The sequence below is a fragment of the Haematobia irritans genome, chromosome 3, assembly GCF_050003625.1.
Source record: "Haematobia irritans isolate KBUSLIRL chromosome 3, ASM5000362v1, whole genome shotgun sequence".
NCBI lineage: Eukaryota > Metazoa > Arthropoda > Insecta > Diptera > Muscidae > Haematobia > Haematobia irritans.
Window position 1 is genome coordinate 24499181 of NC_134399.1, and position 19928 is coordinate 24519108.

Below are 19928 nucleotides of genomic sequence, written 5' to 3' on the forward strand. Positions count from 1 at the left end.
ACATTCATGCCCCAAACATAATATATTCTAACATATTAACATAGATGTCCCAAACATTTAGTGTTAGTTTAGGAACATTACATGTTTGCACTTAAATATATTGTGTTTTAAAATTGTGCCCGAAACATATTTATTTTTTATATCGGAACATATGAAAAACATATTTTTCTAAGAGTGCATACATGTTTTTTATACCCTAAACCACATAGTGGCAAGGGTATAATAAGTATGATCTGCCAAAAAATGTGCCTACCAGAAATATTGATTTTAGACCCCATAAAATATATACCGATCGACTCGGAATCACCGCTTTAGTCGATCTAGCGCTTGATTTTGATGAAATTTGGTATAGAGAGTTTTTTGGGCACAAGGACGAACGCTATTGAATTTGGAAGATCAAATTTAGATATAGCTCCCATATATATCTATCGCCCGATTTCGACAAATGGTGTCACTTTACACTTTTTTACTAACCGATCGTGGTCAAATTTAGCTCAAAATAATCTTCTGCATCACCCTTTAAGTCTGCAAAATTTCATCGAAATCGGTTCAGATGTATATATAGCTCCCATATATATGTATCGCCCGATTTTGCCAAATTAGGTCATAAAACCCTTATTTATCAACCGATCGTACTTAAAGTTGGCTAAATATAATCTTCTATTGCACTAACTATATGTGCAAAAAATCATCGAAATCGGTTCAGATTTAGCTATAGCTCCCATATATATGTACCGCCCGATTTTTCTAAATTTGGCTATAAAACTCTTATTTATCAACCGACCTTACTCAAAGTTGGCTAAATGTAATCTTCTATAGCACTAACTATATGTGCAAAAAATCATCGAAATCGGTTCAGATAGAGATATAGCTCCCACATATATGTTTAGCCCGATTTTCAAAAATTTGGCCATAGAACCCTTATTTATTGTCCGATCTTACTCAAAGTTGGCTAGATCCAGTCCTCTATAGTACTAACGGTAAGTGCAAAATTTCATCGAAATCGGTTCAGATGTAGATATAGCTCTCATATATGTATCGCCCGATTTTGAAAAATTTTCCCCTAATAACCTTATGTTTGACCATAGAGGCCTCATTTCTTAACTGATCTTACTCAAATTTTGCACAAGGTAAGCTTTTGTGGTATTAATCAAACCCGCAAAATATTATGGAAATTGGTTCAGATTTACATATAGCTTCCATATATATGCATCGCTCGATTTGGCCATAATACTCTTATTTATTAACCAACGTTACTCAAATTTCAAATTTTGATGTACTAGCCGATCGTATTTATACGTACTTGTAGCTCTTACATACGAATATTGCTCGATTTTTACAAATTTGGATTATTTACCCACACTAATTGAGCGATTTTCTCTTTTTTAATAATGGGCTCAATACTCGTATTAGTGGCATACTAACTCCGTAGGTGCAATATGAACTACTGCCAATATTGCTAGAAGTAGGAGAAATTCCCTATATGTAGGTGTTTTCCAATATTTAGCGTCTTGTAGGAACGTAGGGCCACAATGTAGGGACATTTTCACTCAACACAATTTGTAATAATTTTTACATTTTGGTGGCTCTAGAGGAGGAAATTAGAAGCCGACAAGGCTTGATCTTTAACAATGTGTGGTAACAACAGTTACCACTCGTGCCAAAAAAATCTAAAAAAAAATTGAAAATTACCACAAATTATATTACCACAAATCTATAGAAATTTCTATAGAATTTTTTGTCAAAACTTTATTCCTGTAGAAAATTTTGTCAATATTTTATTTCTATAGAAAATTTTGTCAAAATTGTATTTCTATAGAATTTTTTTTTCAAAATATTATTTCTATAAAAAAAATTTTCAAATTGTTATTTCTAAAGAATTTATTATCAAAATTTTATTTCTATAGAAAAATTTCTCAAAAAAATTGTTTATAGGAACTTTTTCCAAGTTTTATTTCTATATTTGGTAGAATTCTACCAACTGTGGCAATCGTGGTGGTAATACAAATTTATTTTCTAGGTTATATACGTTGCATTTTCATGTTTTAAGATAATAAAGTACTAAGAACCATTTGGTTTTGTAAAATTTGTTTAAATTTAACGAAAAATATTGTTGGGAAAATTGTTGGGAATGTATGGGAAAGTAGGGAACTTTTTTTGTCGGGTTAACCGAACATTTTCCCTGTCAACACTGACTACGAGCTATAGTCAGATTGAAACAAAGTCCCTTAATTTTCTTAAATATGCAACCGCGGTTTATCACCCAGACCTATATCAATGTTACCCCACAAATGCTTATGATTACTAATTCAGTAAGGGTGATTTAGGGTATGATATAGTCGGCCCCACCCGACTTTCTACTTTACTTACTTGTTTAACAATAAAAACTCTTCGTTTTTTACTTCTAGTGGAATATGGATGGTAGTTTTGTGGCTAATGCACCCCAAACAACTGCTTTCCTAGCATCTCGCATTAATGCCTCACATTGGGAACCCGCAGAAAAAGCAGCTAAAATTTGTATTGCGAAAACACCATATGGAAAAGATAGGTAAGAATTAATATAAAATGGTGGTTGTCCCAAAAATTATAATGTATTTAATAATTTAAATATTTAAATTAATAATTTTTAGTTACTTTGTTACACTTATTCCGCATATTGCTAATTAATTTAATATTTGGTTACAGATGTGAAACTGTGGAACAATTTTCATTATGCCTTACAAAAGAATCGCGAGTAAAATTGTCCTATGAAGGAGCTTAAGCAGTTTGTAGACTTTGATGCAGAAAAATTATGTCTATAATTTAACTATAAAATTAAATATTTTATTTATATAATTTATGATATATATAAAAAACTACAATAGAAAGAGATAAGCATGGTTACACTCACTAAAGATTTTTTCTTCAGTATTTGGTTATATTACATTTTTGAAATTAATATACCTCTACTATATACTACATTTTTATACCCTTCACCACTACTGTGGTACAGGGTATAATAAGTTTGTGCATTTGTATGTAACGCCAAGAAGGAGTAATCATAGACAAACCTTTTAGTATACGGATCGGCTTAGAATTAAATTCTGAGTCGATTTAGCGATGTCCGTCTGTCTGTCTGTGTGTCTGTCCGTCTGTCTGTCTGTCTGTTGATGTATTTTTGTGTGCAAAGTACAGCTCGCAGTTTTAGTCCGATTGTCCTAAAATTTGGTATAGGGTCCTGTTTCGGCTCAAAGACGGTCCCTATTGATTTTGGAAAAAATCGGTTCAGATTTAGATATAGCTGCCATATATATTTTTCACCGATCTGGTCATAATTGGCGTGTATATCAACCGATCTTCCTCAAATTCCGTGCATCCGAATATTTTATGGGTCTCGAAAAACTTGCAAAATATCAGCCAAATCGGTTCAGATTTAGATATAGCTCCCATATATAGCTTTCGCCCGATTTACACTCATTTGCCCACAGAGGCCAATTTTTTGCTCCGATTTAGTTGAAATTTTGCACAGGGAGTAGAATTAGCATTGTAGCTATGCGTGCCAAATTTGGTTGAAATCGGTTCAGATTTAGATATATCTCCCATATATAGCTTTCGCCCGATTTACACTCATATGACCACAGAGGCCAATTTTTTGCTCCGATTTAGTTGAAATTTTGCACAGGCAGTAAAATTAGCATTGTAGCTATGCGTGTCAAATTTGGAATCGGTTCAGATTTAGATATATCTCCCATATATAGCTTTCGCCCGATTTACACTCATATGACCACAGAGGCCAATTTTTAACTCCAATTTAGTTGAAATTTTGCACAGACAGTAGAATTAGCATTGTTGCGTGCCAAATTTGGTTGAAATCGATTCAGATTTAGATATAGCTCCCATATATATGTTTTTCTGATTTCGACAAAAATGGTCAAAATACCAACATTTTCCTTGTAAAATCGCCACTGCTTAGTCGAAAAGTTGTAAAAATGACTCTAATTTTCCTAAACTTCTAATACATATATATCGAGCGATAAATCATAAATAAACTTTTGCGAAGTTTCCTTAAAATTGCTTCAGATTTAAATGTTTCACATATTTTTTTACTAATATTGTGTTCCACCCTAGTGCATTAGCCGACTTAAATTTTGAGTCTATAGATTTGTAGAAGTCTATCAAATTCTGTCCAGATCGAGTGATATTTAAATGTATGTATTTGGGACAAACCTTTATATATAGCCCCCAACACATTTGACGGATGTGATATGGTATCGAAAATTTATATCTACAAAGTGGTGCAGGGTATAATATAGTCGGCCTCGCCCGACTTTAGACTTTCCTTACTTGTTTATTCTGGTTTTTATGTATTATATTAGGTTACAGAGGATGAAACCATCCCGTACACACAAAAAAATTTCTGATTCAATCACGAAATTAATTGATCCAATTATTTTTTTAATTGAAATGTCTTTAATCATAGAAATGATAGTATCAATTAAAAAATTAATTGAAGGTCAATTAAAAAATTAATATTATCAATTACAAAATTAAATGATACTATTAATTTTTGTGATTGATTGTTGTTTCAATGAAAAAATTTTTTGATTCAAATAAATTTTTAATTGAATATTTTTTTAAAACTCAATTAACATTTTAATTGGAAAATTTTTCGTGAAATTTTTTTCTGTGTAGCAAAAGAGGCTAGTTCCCACTTAGACCATGTTGATGCATTGTGTTTCCTCATAGTTGTTTTCCTGCATCTTCATCAATCATTCGAGCATTAGAGTTTCCGGACGAGTTCCAACCAAAGAGGTTTCTAGGTCTTCCATCCCAAGCCCTTGATGAAGGCAAGTATATCAATCAGGTTGCAGTTCCGTACATCCGTTATATCCTGAAAAAGAAAAAGGAGCCCAGTATCTTGTTTCTTCTAAAGGATAATATTGGACACTGTCACAGAAAATGGTTGGAGTCTTCTGTTGCCCCTGGGTTCAGACACCATCTACAAATATCGTCAGTGATTAAGCCAATCCTTATCATGTGTTTTCCAAGTGTGTTGTGTCCTGTTATGATGCCTATCAATGGTCTCAAATTATCAGTATGTGTCGCCATCAGAAAATCAGAGTTCTTACGGCTCATATCAGATTGGTTTGCTCGCACGTACACCCGCATGCCTGTCTAAAGTTCCAAGTAAATCGGACGAAAAATGAGATTTCATCGGTTTGCATGGAGGCTGACTAAAGCATGGACTTAGGTTAGGTTAGGTGGCAGCCCGCTGTATCAGGCCCACTTAGACTATTCAGTCCATTGTGGTACCACATTGGTGAACTTCTCTCTTATCACTGAGTGCTGCCTGACTCCATGTTAAGCTCAATGACAAGGGACCTACTTTTTATAGCCGAGTCCGAGCGGCCAGGTATCTTGTTTCCCCTAAAGGATAATACTTGACACTGGCACAGAAAATGGTAGGAGTCTTCTGTTGCCCCTGGGTCCAGACACCATCTACAAATATCGTCAGTCATTAAGCCAATCCTTATCATGTGTTTTCCAAGTGTCTTGTGTCCAGTTATGACGCCTATCAATGGTCTCAAATTATCTCTATGTGTCGCCATCAGTAAATCAGAGTTCTTACGGCTCATATGAGTTTGGTTTGCTCACACGTATACCCGCATGCCTGTCTAAAGTTCCAAGTAAATCGGACGAAAACTGAGATTTCATCGGTTTGCATGGAGGCTGACTAAAGCATGGACCTAGGTTAGCTTAGGTGGCAGCCCGATGTATCAGGCCCACTTAGAATATTCAGTCCATTGTGATACCACATTAGTGAACTTCTCTCTTATCACTGAGCGCTGCCCGATTCCATGTTAAGCTCAATGACAAGGGACCTACTTTTTATAGCCGTGTCCGAACGGCATTGCACATTGCAGTGAAACCACTTAGAGAAGCTTTGAAACACTCAGAAATGTAACCGGCATTACTGAGGTGGGATAATCCACCGCTGAAATATTTTTTGGTGTTGGGTCGAAGCAGGAATCGAACCCACAACCTTGTGTATGCAAGGCGGGCATGCTAATCATTGCACCACAGTGGCACCCAGCGTGGACCTATACACCCTCAAAAAAAAAAAATCGCTTCTGTAACATATACCCCAAACACACTTTGCTTCAAGCATATATATTTTCAGGATTGGTCCAAACAAAATATTGTTTGTATTGTTCAAACATATAATGTTTCACCTTAGGGCATACACTGGTAGTACAACATTTTAATGAAATTTTCGTTGTGTGGATATATTTTTACTTGCAGCATACTCTCTGTAGGTCTCTCTTTCTAAACACATATATGTTTATAGGCTATTTCCAAATTAATATATGTTTGCATCTAAACATATTATATTTACTAACATTTTATTTTCTAACATATTAACATATATGTATGTCCCGAACATGTTATGCTAGTTTATGAACATTATATGCTTGCACAAAAATATTGTGTTAAAAAAATTTGAGTTCCAAACATATAATTTTTACACCCAAACACATGAAAAACAGTCTTTTTCGTCCGTGTATAAACTGAGTAAGTACAACTTTTTATAGACCACAATAATTTTGGATTTACAATTTCAAACAAATCTGTTAAAAAAAATGCGGCATTCATGCCCTCAAGAAGTCAAATCGGGAAATCTATAAAATTTGGCATTGTTCTTTGTAAACCCTTCACCATAGGATGAGGTGTATATTAAGTTTGTCATTCCGTTTGCAACACATCGTCGTGGTGAAATTCTGAGTCGATCTTGCGATGTCCGTCCGTCAATGGAAATCACGCCAACTTCCGAATGAAACAAGCTATTTGGTTCAAACTTGGCACAAGTATTTGTTATTGATGTAGGTTGGATGGTAGTGCAAATGGGCCATATCGGACCACTTTTAGGCATAGCCCCCATAAAAATCGATCCCCAGATTTGGTTCACTCCCCAGATTTGGTTCACCATACAAAAATCGGTCCATAATTATATGTAGCCCCCATACAAACCGACCCCCTGATTTGATCTCCGGAACCCCTGATTGGACTTCCGGAGTGAATTTCATCTGATACGTTTGAAATTCGGTACGTGATGTTAATATATGACCACTCACAATCATGCAAATATTTATTCATATCGTTCCATAATTATATATAGCTCCCATATAAACCGACCCCCCAAAGATTTATGTCGGAATCCTCATGAAGGAACAAATTTCATCTGATCCGAATGAAATTTGGCCATCTAATTACCATGCAAAAATTGGTTCATATCGCTCATTATTCATATCGGCTTTTTATCTAACATAGACTCCATATTGCTTAAAATACAACTTGACAATGATTCAGTATAGGGTTTAGTAAAATGGGAGAAAAATCTCAGCATGGCATGTAATGTCCTCCAGAAATCAAATCGGGTGATCGGTATATGTGGGGTCTATACCATAGCATGGAACCAGAAATAAATAAATTTTCAGGCAGATCGGATAAAAAATGAGGTGTCTAGATGCTCGACATCCCAAATCGGGAATCGGTGTAAATGGGAACTGTGTCGTAACATGGACCGATGTAGCCCATCTTCGAATTTGACTTGCCTTCAAAAAAAGACGAATCTGTAGCAAATTTCAGGGACAATAGACAGAATATACCATCTTTAAATAAAATAATTTCTTTAGTAATTAAAATAAAAATAATATAATTAAAATAAAAATACAACATTTATTTTAAAGAAGCTAATAGTTTCTTTGAAACAATTAATATTAAGGGTTTAAATTAAAAAATCCGAGTATAATCTTTGGTTTGAATGTCACTTGAGATTTCAGAAATTGGCAAGATTTGCAATGATCTTTTCATAGATTTCAATACCACGTAGATAAATGTCAGCAGCAATAAATTCATCATGATCATGTAACAGAACTGGGGTCTTATTCATCGGAGAGAAACCCAAGGCAGGTATACCAACCTGGCGGATGTAACGACTATCAGTGCCACCGGTAAAAATTTGGGGTCTTAGTTTAAGGTTCCTGTATGTAAAAGGAAGAAATTGGAAGAATTAGAATTCCAGCACAAATCTATAGTAAAATATTCTTACATATCATCTGCCGCTTGTTTAAAAGCCAACCAATAGGGATTGGTATTATCAACGGCAGTTGGAGGAACGCGAGGTCGTTTTTGATCATAGGTCAACTCAATATCTCCACCAGCTTCTTCACACCATTTATGAAGCTGATAATTTTGGAATAAAAATTATTTTTAATTTTTGTCGTTTTAGTTTTTTTTTCAGTTCCCCCTTTTTCATTACCTGATCCTCAAATTCCTTGTGATCCACATCGAGAGCCAAACGTACATCAAATCCCAATACCATTTGTGGTGGTACCACATTACTTTGTACTCCTCCACGTATTTGAGTTAAATTTATTGTGGTAACATCGCCTATGGTTAATTCCGGATTATTTTCCAAGCGTCTGACTTGTTGCTCACGCATTGACATCATTTTGTGGAGAATGTAGGTAATTTTCTCGCCTGCGGTATTTTTGTGTAAGAGTGAACCATGACCAGCATTGCCATTGGCATGGAAATACACACCTGAATAATAAGAGAAAGAAAGAAAAAATTATCTGATTCGTGTCTGTATTTTCAGGACGCTTTTGTCTCCAAAATTTAAACTCCACAATGAAAATCCCTACCAATATGTGTGATCGGTGAGATGGCCCTATATATGGTGGTGCAATGGAACCTCTCAAACTTGGACACTCTTAAAAACGGACACCACTCAAGAAGGAGAACTTCGTGAGACATTTGCTATATAATAACATTAAAATTAACCTCCCATAGCCACCGCGGTGCAATGGATAGCATGTCCGCCTTGCATACACAAGTTCGTGGATTCGATTGCTGCTTCGACCGAACACCAAAAAGTTTTTCGGCAGTGGAATATCCCACCTCAGTAATGCTGGTGACATTTCTGAGGGTTTCAAAGCTTCTCTAAGTGGTTTCAGTGCAATGTGGAACGCCGTTCGGACTCGGCTACAAAAAGGAGGTCGCTTGTCATTGAGTTTAACATGGAATCGGGCAGCATTCAGTGATAAGAGAGAAGTTCACCAATGTGTTATCACAACGGACTGAATAGTCTAAGTGAGCCTAATACATCGGGCTGCCACCTAACCTAACTAACCTCCTATAAGTGGACACCTCCCAAATGTGGAAAAAAATTAGGCGGCCGTGGGAATCCACTTCGGAGAGGTTTCACTGTGCATACTATAGATAGATCTTTCTCTGTTAAGACGTACACGCGAGCTGTAAGATGCTATCAACAACGTTAGCACCGACAAGCTCATCGTGTCCTTGGACCAGTTTCGTGCGAATGGATCCTTAAAATACTGTGGATCGTATGATCTGACCATAACACTTTACACTTTGTATATCATGTTTTTCGATAAATTAGTCAAAATAAATTGCTATTGTGAATCGAAAAAGCGTCACTTTATCAAAATACAATCTGGCAACATCGGCACGACTTGCACTGATGAGATAGAACACCAGTGCAACGATGTTCTGGATAGCCCATACAAATGTTGCATCCAGTGCTAAAAGAAAACATCCCTACTATCGCCACTACTGTCTACTAAAGGCCTCTAGATAAGGAGGGATTTGAATCCGTTAATTACGCAGACGCAGGAGTGCGGAAAGAGTACTAATGGTGGCAAGTGAGCAGGGACAAGAGTGTAACCCCGGAGAAGACAGAATTTTGGCCATTCACTAGATGGACTAAAAAAACGTGTCGATCATTGCCATGAGATGGACGATGTTGGGAAAATGGACGGAAACACAAAACATGACGAACCATCGAAGGATAATCATAAGCGTAGGAAGGCCTCTGGGGAGGGGGCTTAGACCCCCCAGAAAAATTTTAGCCCCCCCCCCCCAAATTTTAAAACCTATTTACAATTTTCCATTTTTATAAAAAATAAACAAGCCCAACCAAAAAAGCGTCGCCAAAAAAGTAATGAAAATGATCTTTTTGGATCCGGAAGTGATGCAAAATTGGCGAAGAAGCGATGAATTTAACATGGGCTTGTCATAGGACGGAAGTCCTCCATTCCAACAGCCGTTGTACTGAATTTGCATCACTTCTTTAGGTGTGATCCGAATTCAATGTTTTGAATGTATATTAAAAAATTCTGTTATATTTTGTCAAATAAATAATTTTTATAATTTTTAATGGATTCTAATGCTTGTCGGAACGTTTGACCTCAAATATTTTTAAAAATTCACAAGTTTTTCAGATTGGATTTAGATTTTTTTTTCGTCAAAATTTAAATTATTTTTACCATTTTATGAATTCTAACTTCGTTTTTAACGTATTTGAAACAAAAAAGTTAAAATTTCCCATTAAAAGTATGAAAAAACCAAATTATAAAAAATTGAATTTAAAGAACTTCCTGAGTAGTTAAAATAAAGAACATCATTGGGAGTACATCTTCTGGAAGTGCTTTTAAAGTTGTGCCTTTGGATGAACTTCCAAATTTTGTTGCTGGGAAATGTGTGGAACTACTTTTAGTTGCTTTATTATAAATTAATTTTCGAGTTATTTTGATGTCTAATTTTTTTATTCATTTTTATGAAATAAAACATTAATTGAAATATAAATAAATGAAATATAAATTTTTAGCTAGGGGGGCTATAGCCCTCCCTAGGAAAATTGTCAAGCTACGCTAATGAGGATAATAGGGGAGATGGTGGGTAAAATGGCGGATGCCGCAAAAATTTGTTGTCTTGGCATAACTAGGATAATGAAGACCACGTCAACCAGAGCCTTAGAGACGATACTGCACTTAACACCTATAGAGGTTCAGATCAAAGCGAAACCGTCATGAGGCGGAAACACGAAACATGGTGACTCATCAAAGTATAATTGGCGAGATGGTGGGTGAAATGGCAATGCCGCAAAAAATCGGTGATGGTATATTTGAGGTGGCCATGGCCGCCGAGTGTGACATTCTGACGCCAGTGAGATGGTCATGGGAAAATGAGTAAGGTTAGATAAGATATAGTGACAGCCCGAGACTCACTAAGACTATACAGTCCATTGCGATAGCATAGGTGATGAACTTTTCTCTTACCCATGAGTGCTGACCGATTTTATGTTGAGCTCGTTGACAAGAGGCTTCCTTCTTATATCTGAGTCCGAGCGGCATGAAAACCATTACGGTAAAACCACTTGGAGAATCTTGGAAACACCCAGAAATGTGAACAGCATTACTGAGAAGGTATAATTCACTGCTGGAAAACTTTGAATCCACGACTCTACGTATGAAATCCGGATATGCTAACCATTACAGATACCAGAGGGATATAACTGCTGCACCGATTGGTGAGAAGATGTGAATGGGCGTACATGTGGAGCACAGAGACATCGAGATCAGATTACCGGACCACAGCACAAACCTGCATGCAGGAGTGCGTGCCATAACGGAATGTGTTAAATAGCTCAGAAATAACACGAAGCCACAAAACGTGAACATTTTCACAGATTGCTGGAGGAAAATGGAGGCATTTTCCTCTGGCAACTCTGATCGCGTATATCGCGTAATGCAAAAGCAAGATCAACGAATACTCAGAATACGAAAGGTTCAGCGTCATTTGGGTGCCGGGATTATAGGAAACGTAAAAGCAAATGAACTGGCTGTAAGACCTAGGACGCATAGAGAAATTAACTTAGAGAACACTAAATTCACGAAGGCAATGCGGGCCGAATTGGATGAATGGGCACGGGAGACATATAAAGCGATGTGGGCCAATACAATGGTAGGAAGGGCGGTGAAAATACTGCGGGGTGACACAGACAAGAAAAATAATGTAGAGCTACTCAAGGAGATTAGGAAGACAGTTAGGAAGCCGTGGAAATAATGACCGAGCACTTAGAATTGGGAGAACATTTGCGCCGTGTAGGATGGCGATGGTGAATATAGGTCGTGTTTTGAGGATGATGAGACCTTGGAACACTGCCTTTGTCACTAACTTTCCTGGGACACATAGGTAAGTGAACGGGCACGGGAGACACATAAAGCGATGTGGACCAATGCAACGGTTGGAAAGACGACGATACTACTATGGCGTAACCCAGACAAGAATACTGACTAGAGAACTACACAAGAAGAGTAGGACGACAGCCAAAGGGCCGTGGGAATTATGACCGGGCACCTGCGCCGAATAGGAGCAGCAGAGGATGGTGCATATAGGGGGTGCTTTGAGGATGATTAGACCTTGGAACTCTGCATTTGACACTACCTTCCTTTTACAAAGCAAAGAGTTAACCATGTGGATGAAGAGGTGATTCGGAACCTAGCCCACAAATTAGGGAATTCGTTATGGACACAGAGTTCCCGGAATAAAAGAAGGGTACGATGGAAAGAAGTTAGAGTGCACAATGAACCGAATGCAGACATAGGTGTATGTCAGCCGACATGAGACAGGACAACTTGAACAATTTTTAAACCTAACCTAACATTATGTTACCTACAATCAAAGTACGATGTCGGTTACAATAAATCAGATTTTCATTTTTACCACCACCTAGCCCACGAATTCATTCTCCCTTGGTAAGGCTGTGGTAAAGTACTTTCCTCTTAGGACATGTCCATTTAATAATAATTGCTTGCCTAATCTGAACTAAATTACCTCAAAGATTATTTTGTAATGAGAGTTTTTGCTAGGGATAGTCTTTTCTACGGTGCATCATTCAAAGAATCCAAGATTATGTCTCAAATATATTGCCTACTTCTTCTATCGAAATTTAGTTTATACCTCTATAATCTTGTTGGCCTTTTTTAAAAAATATCCCCCAAAAATCTCTTTTCCCTTATAATTTGTTTTCAGTACATCGAATGAAATGCTCTTCGAATTCTACTTACGCCAAACACTACGCTCCGCATAGAAAACTGGAAACTCTTCAGTGGGAGAGGCGAGCCCTTCATCCAAGGAGAACCCGATGTTCAAAGATTTGAAATCATTAGACTGCACAAATGGTCTCATGCCCAAACCACCACCCATTTCTTCATCTGTAATTATTTGAATGGTAATATTTTTATTTTTTTCACAGAATTCTTTCTTATCACTAACCTGCCACAAAAGTTAAATGAATTGTTCGCCGACACTGGACACCTTTCTTCTTTAGAGCCCTTAGGGCACCCAAATATTGCATTCCCACACATTTCATATCCTGTGCTCCGCGACCATAGATTTTGCCATCCTCATCCATTTCACCACCAAATGGTTTATGTTTCCAATTTTCTGCAAACACTGGTACCACATCCATATGTGAGTTGAGAAGTATACTGGATAAACTTGGATCTGATCCATTCCATGTTAAAAGTACAATTGGATTGTCTTCATTTACTGGATAGAAAATTTTTATGGGCATATCCAAAGATTCGGCTTGTTTTTTCAGAAAATCAATGCATGGTTCTGGAAGAAATAAAAATGTTGTTATTTGTTGTTTTGTTATTTTTGTAGAGGCTCATACTAAAAACATGTAGAAAATTTCAAGCGGATCGGATAAAATTTGTGCCACCAGAAATCTTCCTGGGGATCGATTTATATGGAGACAATATATAATCATGGACCGATATGGACCAATTTTTGTATAGTTGTTAGAGGCCATAACCTAACACCACGTACCAAATTTCAACCGGTTCGGATGAAATTTGTTACGGAAGAGGCTTCGCAAACCAAATCTGGGTATCGGTTTATATGGGGGCTATATATAATTATGGAGGTCATAGACTATAGACCAGCGTTGCCAGAATTGTTTCACCAAAAACCGCAAGATTTGCCCAAAAAAAAAAAAAATAAAAATTCTAAAAAATAGCTAGAAAAAAAGATAATTTTTTTGTATCAACAGTTAAATTTTTGATTGAAATTTAGCAAACTTAAAGGCTTTATTTCACTTAAAATGCATATTATTTTAATTGTATTCATTTTAATTCTACTTCTGTGAGACTATAAAACTATTTAAATCATATTAACTTTGTTTGCGTACTCGATACATTTTGATTACTATCACAAATTTTTACTGGTAGTCATTCGTTTACATTTCACAGTAAAAACATTTTTCCCAGTAAAAACTTGCAATTATCATCTGGTTAATCATCAACAAATCCAATTGCACTAGAATTAGAAAATATAAATATCTTTCGTTTTAATTGGTTTAAAACTGCTGAATTAATGATAAATTCGTGAACGTGTACACTTCTAGTAATTTTACCCAAGAGAATAAAACCCATTCTTACTATCTTGCAAGTTTATACTGAATAAGTTTTATTGGAAAATTACCAAAACAAACCTATTGTTGTCCAATTTTCGTAAAAGTAAATCCATTTCATAACCCTCCAATGCCACAATTTGTTCTTACATACACTGAAAAAAAGCATGTCCGGTTCCAAAGATTTTGTACACTAATGATTTTGGTATTGATTCCGAATTGGAATTTATTTTTTTTTAGCTTTTTCTTCATGAGCTATCAAAGAGCTTTAAAAACGCGCTAACGACAATTTAAATTTCCAAATTCAGTAGAAATTATTCTACGTTTTTAAAATAAAGTGTTTTTGAACGCTTTTTTGGTTTGTGGTCAAGATACAAAAACTCCACAAATTTAAAGACTTTTTCCTTAATTTTAAGAATTTTTTTAGAATTGACCCTAGCCTTCTTTCATGTAAAGATACCCATTTTTAAGTTAAATCACTTATCTATAAGGACAAAACGACTTTATCGACTTTTGGACAAGGAAAAAAGTTTATATAAGAGAAATTCACAAATGCTATTATAACCAAAATTCGCGTTCGTATTTTAAGGACATGAACTCTTTGGCCTCACACAGAAAAAAAATTTCACGGAAATTTTTCCAAATAAAATTTTAACTGAGTTTTAAAAAATATTCAATTAAAAATTTAATTGATTCAACAAATTTTTAATTGAAACAAAAATCAATCACAAAAATTAATAGTATCAATTAATTTTTTAATTGGATCAATTAATTTTTTAATTGACCTTCAATTAATTTTTTAATTGATCCTATCATTTCTGTGATTGAAGACATTTCAATTAAAAAATTAATTGGATCAATTAATTTCGTGATTGAACCAGAAAAAATTTTTTTTGTGTGCACGACAATATTTTTTCTGCGTACAAAGCAATTCACATCTACTATTTTAATTATACCCTAAACCACATAGTGGTCAGGGTATAATAAGTTTGATCGGCCAAAAAATGTGCCTACCAGAAATATTGATTTTAGACCCCACAAAATATATACCGATCGACCCAGAATCACCTCCTGAGTCGATCTAGCGCTTGGTGTCCGTCCGTCCGTCTGTCCATGTATTTGTTGTTCACAGGATTCCGATCGCAATTATTAACCGATTTTCATGAAATTTGGTACAGGGAGTTTTTGGGCACAAGGACGAACGCTATTGATCGGATCAATTTTAGATATAGCTCCCATATATATGTATCATATGTATGGGTCACGTTGCGCGTTTTTTCAAACGGATCGTCACCAAATTTACCAAAAGGTAATCTTTTCCATCGCCCTTCAAGTCTGCAAAATTTTATCCAAATCGGTTCAGATTTAGATATAGCTCTCATATATATGTATCGCCCGATTTTCCCAAATTTGGCCACAAAACCTTTATTTATCAACCGATCTTACTCAAAGTTGGCTAAATATAATCTTCTATAGCACTAACTATATGTGCAAAAAATCATCGAAATTGGTTCAGATTTAGCTATAGCTCCCATATATATGTACCGCCCGATTTTTCTAAATTTGGCCATAAAACCCTTATTTATCAACCGATCTTACCCAAATTTGGTTAAATGTAGTCCTCTATAGTACTAACTATATGGGCAAAATTTCATCGAAATCGGTTCAAATTTAGATATAGCTCCCATATATGTATCGCCCGATTTTGAAAAATTCGCCCTTATAACCTTATGTTTGACCATACAGGCCTCATTTCGTAACTGATCTTACTCAAATCTTGCACAAGGTAATCTTTTGTGGTATTAATCAAACCCGCAAAATATTATGCAAATTGGTTCAGATTTAGATATAGCTTCCATATATATACATCTCTCGATTTTCCCAAATTTGGCCATAGTACTCTTATTTATTAACCAATGTTACTCAAATTTCAAATTTTGATGTACTAGCCGATCGTACTTATACGTATTTGTAGCTCTTACATAAGAATATTGCTCGATTTTTACAAATTTGTATTTATTACCCACACTAATTTAACGATTTTCTCTTTTTTAATAATGGGCTCAATATTAGTGGCATACTAGCTCCGTAGGCGCAATATCAACACAGCCAGTGTTGCTAGAAGTAGGAGAAATTCCCTATATGTAGGGTTTTTCTAATATTTAGCGTCTTGTAAGGACGTAGGGCCACAATTAGGACATTTTCACTCAACACAATTTGTAATAATTTTTACATTTTGGTGGCTCTAGAGCAGGAAATTAGAAGCCGGCAAGGCTTGATCTTTAACAATGTGTGGTAAACTGTATTCCTGTAGAAAATTTTGTCAACATTTTATTTCTATAGAACATTTTGTCAAAATTGTATTTCTATAGAAATTTTTTTCAACATATTATTTCTATAAAAAATTTTCTCAAAATTTTCTATAGAATTTATTGTCAAAATTTTATTTCTATAGAAAAATTAATTACAAAAATTTGTTTATAGAAACTTTTTCCACATTTTTATTTTTATAGAAATTTAACAAAAAAGATTACTAATTTGGGTATAATTCTACCAACTGTGGCAACCGTGGTGGTAATACAAATTTATAGTAGGGAAAATTGTTTGGGAATGTATAGGAAAGTAGGGAACTTTTTTGTCCTTGTAGGGTAAGCCGAACATTTTCCCTGGCAACATTGACTAGGAGCTATAGTCAGATTGACACAAAGCACCCATAGACATGTACCCCTTAATTTTTTTAAATATGCAACTGCGGTTTATCTCCCAGACCTATATGTTTCCCCACAAATGCTTATGATTACTAATTCTGTAATGGTGGTTTAGGGTATGATATAGTCGGCCCCGTCCGACTTTCTACTTTACTTACTTGTTTAGTAATATAATAATAAATTTAGAATATTATAATAACATAAAAAGGATAAAGGAGTCAAATGCTAATATTCTATTATTCTGGCAACAAGGCTTAGATAGAAAACGCCGTTTTATCCATATTTCAATAGAAACATGTCGAAAATAAAAAAGCCAAAAATAACTAAAACTGTCATGAAAAAAGCAAGAAAAAAAGCTAAAAGCTAAATTCATTTTTTCCCGCTAAACGACTTCAAAAAAAGCCAAATTTAGCGGGAAAATAGCTAAATTGGCAACGCTGCCATTACCATCCGACCTACATCAATAACAAACACTTGTGCCAAGTTTCAAGTCGATGGCTTGTTTCGTTCGGAAGTTAGCGTGATTTCAACAGACGGACGGACGGACGGACATGCTCAGATCGACTCAGAATTTCACCACGACCCAGAATAACATATATATACTTTATGGGGTCTTAGAGCAATATTTCGATGTGTTACAAACGGAATGACAAAGTTAATATACCCCATCCTATGGTGGAGGGTATAAAAAGTTAAAGTTACCCATTAAAAGTATGAAAAAACCAAGATATAAAAAAATGGAATTAAAATAACTTCCTTCTTCTGGAAGTGCTTTTAAAGTTGTGCCTTTGGAAGAACTTCCAAATTTTTTTGCTGGGGTGGGCTTGTCATAGGACCACCATTTCAACAGCCGTTGCGCTGAATTTGAATCACTTCTAACTCTGTGTTTCGAATTCAGTGTTTTGGGTGTGAATTAAAAAATGTTGTCATATTTTGCCAAAAAAACAATTTTTATAACGTTTGCACTAAAATATTTTGAAAAATTTGCAATATTTCTTGAATGGATTTGGAATTTTTTTCGACAAAATTTCAATAATTTGTACCATTTTATTATTGCTTACTCTGTTTTTAAACTCTTTGAAACAAAAAAAAAAATAAATTTACCCATTACAAATAAGAAAAAAGCGAGTTCTAAATAATTGAATTAAAATAACTTCCTGGTTAGTTAAAATAAAGAACATCTTTGGGAGTACATCTTTTGGAAGTGCTTTTAAAGTTGTGCCTTTGGAAGAACTTCCATATTTTTTTGCTGGGTTTTTATATATTTGGGTATACTTTCTCTTAAAGAAAATACTTTCTAATAAGCAGAAATTTTGTTTATCTATAATTTGGTAAGATTTGTTTTTGTGTATTTGTGTAAATTAATTCATTGTGAAATATATACTACTATAGAAATAAACTAAAATTCCTATAAAAAATTGACAGCCAATTTCTCATATTCGAAACGAATGCTTTCGTCCGAGTGAAAAGCCAAAATCAGCTTATATTTCTTTCGGACCAAATGTTCGAGAGTTGTTTTGCAATCCAGCCTCAAGAACAGACGAACAAACGAACGAACATTTTATTCGGAAGACGTGAAATAAATTTCGTCTAAACATATCCGGGGGGTAAGAAAATAAATGAGATAAAGATATACAAACAAGGTACATATAAAAGAGGAGCATTATATTAATAAACAATGGCAATTGTTTAATTAACGATTGAATTACTTAATTAACCTCATTCTTAGATCTACTATACACATCCACTCCCTCACACTTACTATAATCCGGCTTTGGATGAACACTGGGTATTCGTAGGTATTCACGAAAATATTGAATTTCTTCATTTGTTTCCCAATTATCAGGCATGATGAATAAACTTTTAATTATTAAACTTTTTTCGTATTCAATTTAAAATATTTGATTTTCAAAACAGGTTTAAGGTATTTTTTTTTTGTTTACTGAATTTCAAATGTGAAGAAACGTTACAAAATTTACAATTTTATCTTTTTTGTCAAAATTTTCCGTTGATGATCTTTTCGTTACAAATGTTGGAATTGCACTGATCTAGTCTGTCACTTGGAGGGGTATTGTCTGTCTGTCCTCAATCATTGGTATGACCTGACGAGGAAAAATGATAAAATACTACTGGCATACCCACGACCATAAAAACAACAACACTAACACATTGTTTTATGATGCAGATTAAATTTATCCAAACAATTTAACCCAACAATATTCACACTTGCTATATACCTAAATAGCGGTTAGCCAGGTACACAGAAAGAAAAAAGGTATCTACGATTGCAAATAGCAAAATTTACAACTAAATTTTCCTTAATATCTTAATCTATATTGACAATATTAGGTCCATGGTGAATCCAATGCCATAATATTGTATTTTTGTTAATCACAATAGGCATCTATTGTGAATGGAGAAATTGCCAATGTTTAATTTATGAACAGGATATTTTCATATAGAATTTGTTAATATTTAATTGAAGTATATTTTACCCTCCACCATACACCCTCAAAAAAATCGCTTCTGTAACATATACCCCAAACATATTTTGCTTCAAGCATATATATTTCAAACATATTATGTTTCACCTTAGGGCATACACTGGTAGTAAAAAATTTTAATGAAATTTTCTTTGTGTGGATATATTTTTAAGGCGCCAATTGGTTACTTCCATTCTTGTACTTACAGCCTAGAGAGTATGCTGTAAGTACAAACACATATATGTTTATAAGCTATTTTCAAATTAACATATGTTTGCATCTAAGCATATTGTATATGTCCCAAACATAATATGTTCTAACATATTAACATATATGTCGCAAACATGTTATGCTAGTTTATGGACATTATATGCTTGCACTTAAAAATATTGTGTTAAAAAATTTGAGTTACAAACATATAATTTGTACACCCAAACACATGAAAAACTGTCTTTTTCGTCCATGTAACTTTGTCAT

General features: G+C 34.8%; 1 protein-coding gene across 1 annotated transcript; it reads right to left on the bottom strand.

The window, feature by feature from the left end:
- Window positions 1-7696: 7696 nt before the first annotated feature.
- LOC142229931 (aminoacylase-1B) lies at window positions 7697-19015 on the bottom strand. The gene is made up of 6 exons (XM_075300532.1): window positions 18731-19015; window positions 13120-13464; window positions 12912-13058; window positions 8300-8583; window positions 8090-8223; window positions 7697-8021 (listed from the first exon to the last, which is right to left on the bottom strand). The coding sequence occupies exons 1-6, from the start codon at window positions 18816-18818 to the stop codon at window positions 7817-7819; spliced, it is 1203 nt and encodes a 400-aa protein (XP_075156647.1). The 5' UTR covers window positions 18819-19015; the 3' UTR covers window positions 7697-7816.
- Between the last annotated feature and the right edge of the window lie 913 nt (window positions 19016-19928).

Excerpts from the sequence above, each read along its gene's own strand:
- LOC142229931 (XM_075300532.1), bottom strand. The coding sequence starts at position 18,818 with ATGCCTGATAATTGGGAAACAAATGAAGAAATTCAATATTTTCGTGAA. Across the intron at positions 8,584-12,911 it reads TGCGGAGCGTAGTGTTTGGC|GTGTGTATTTCCATGCCAAT; the intron begins GTAAGTAGAATT and ends CTTATTATTCAG. Across the intron at positions 8,224-8,299 it reads ACAAGGAATTTGAGGATCAG|CTTCATAAATGGTGTGAAGA; the intron begins GTAATGAAAAAG and ends CAAAATTATCAG.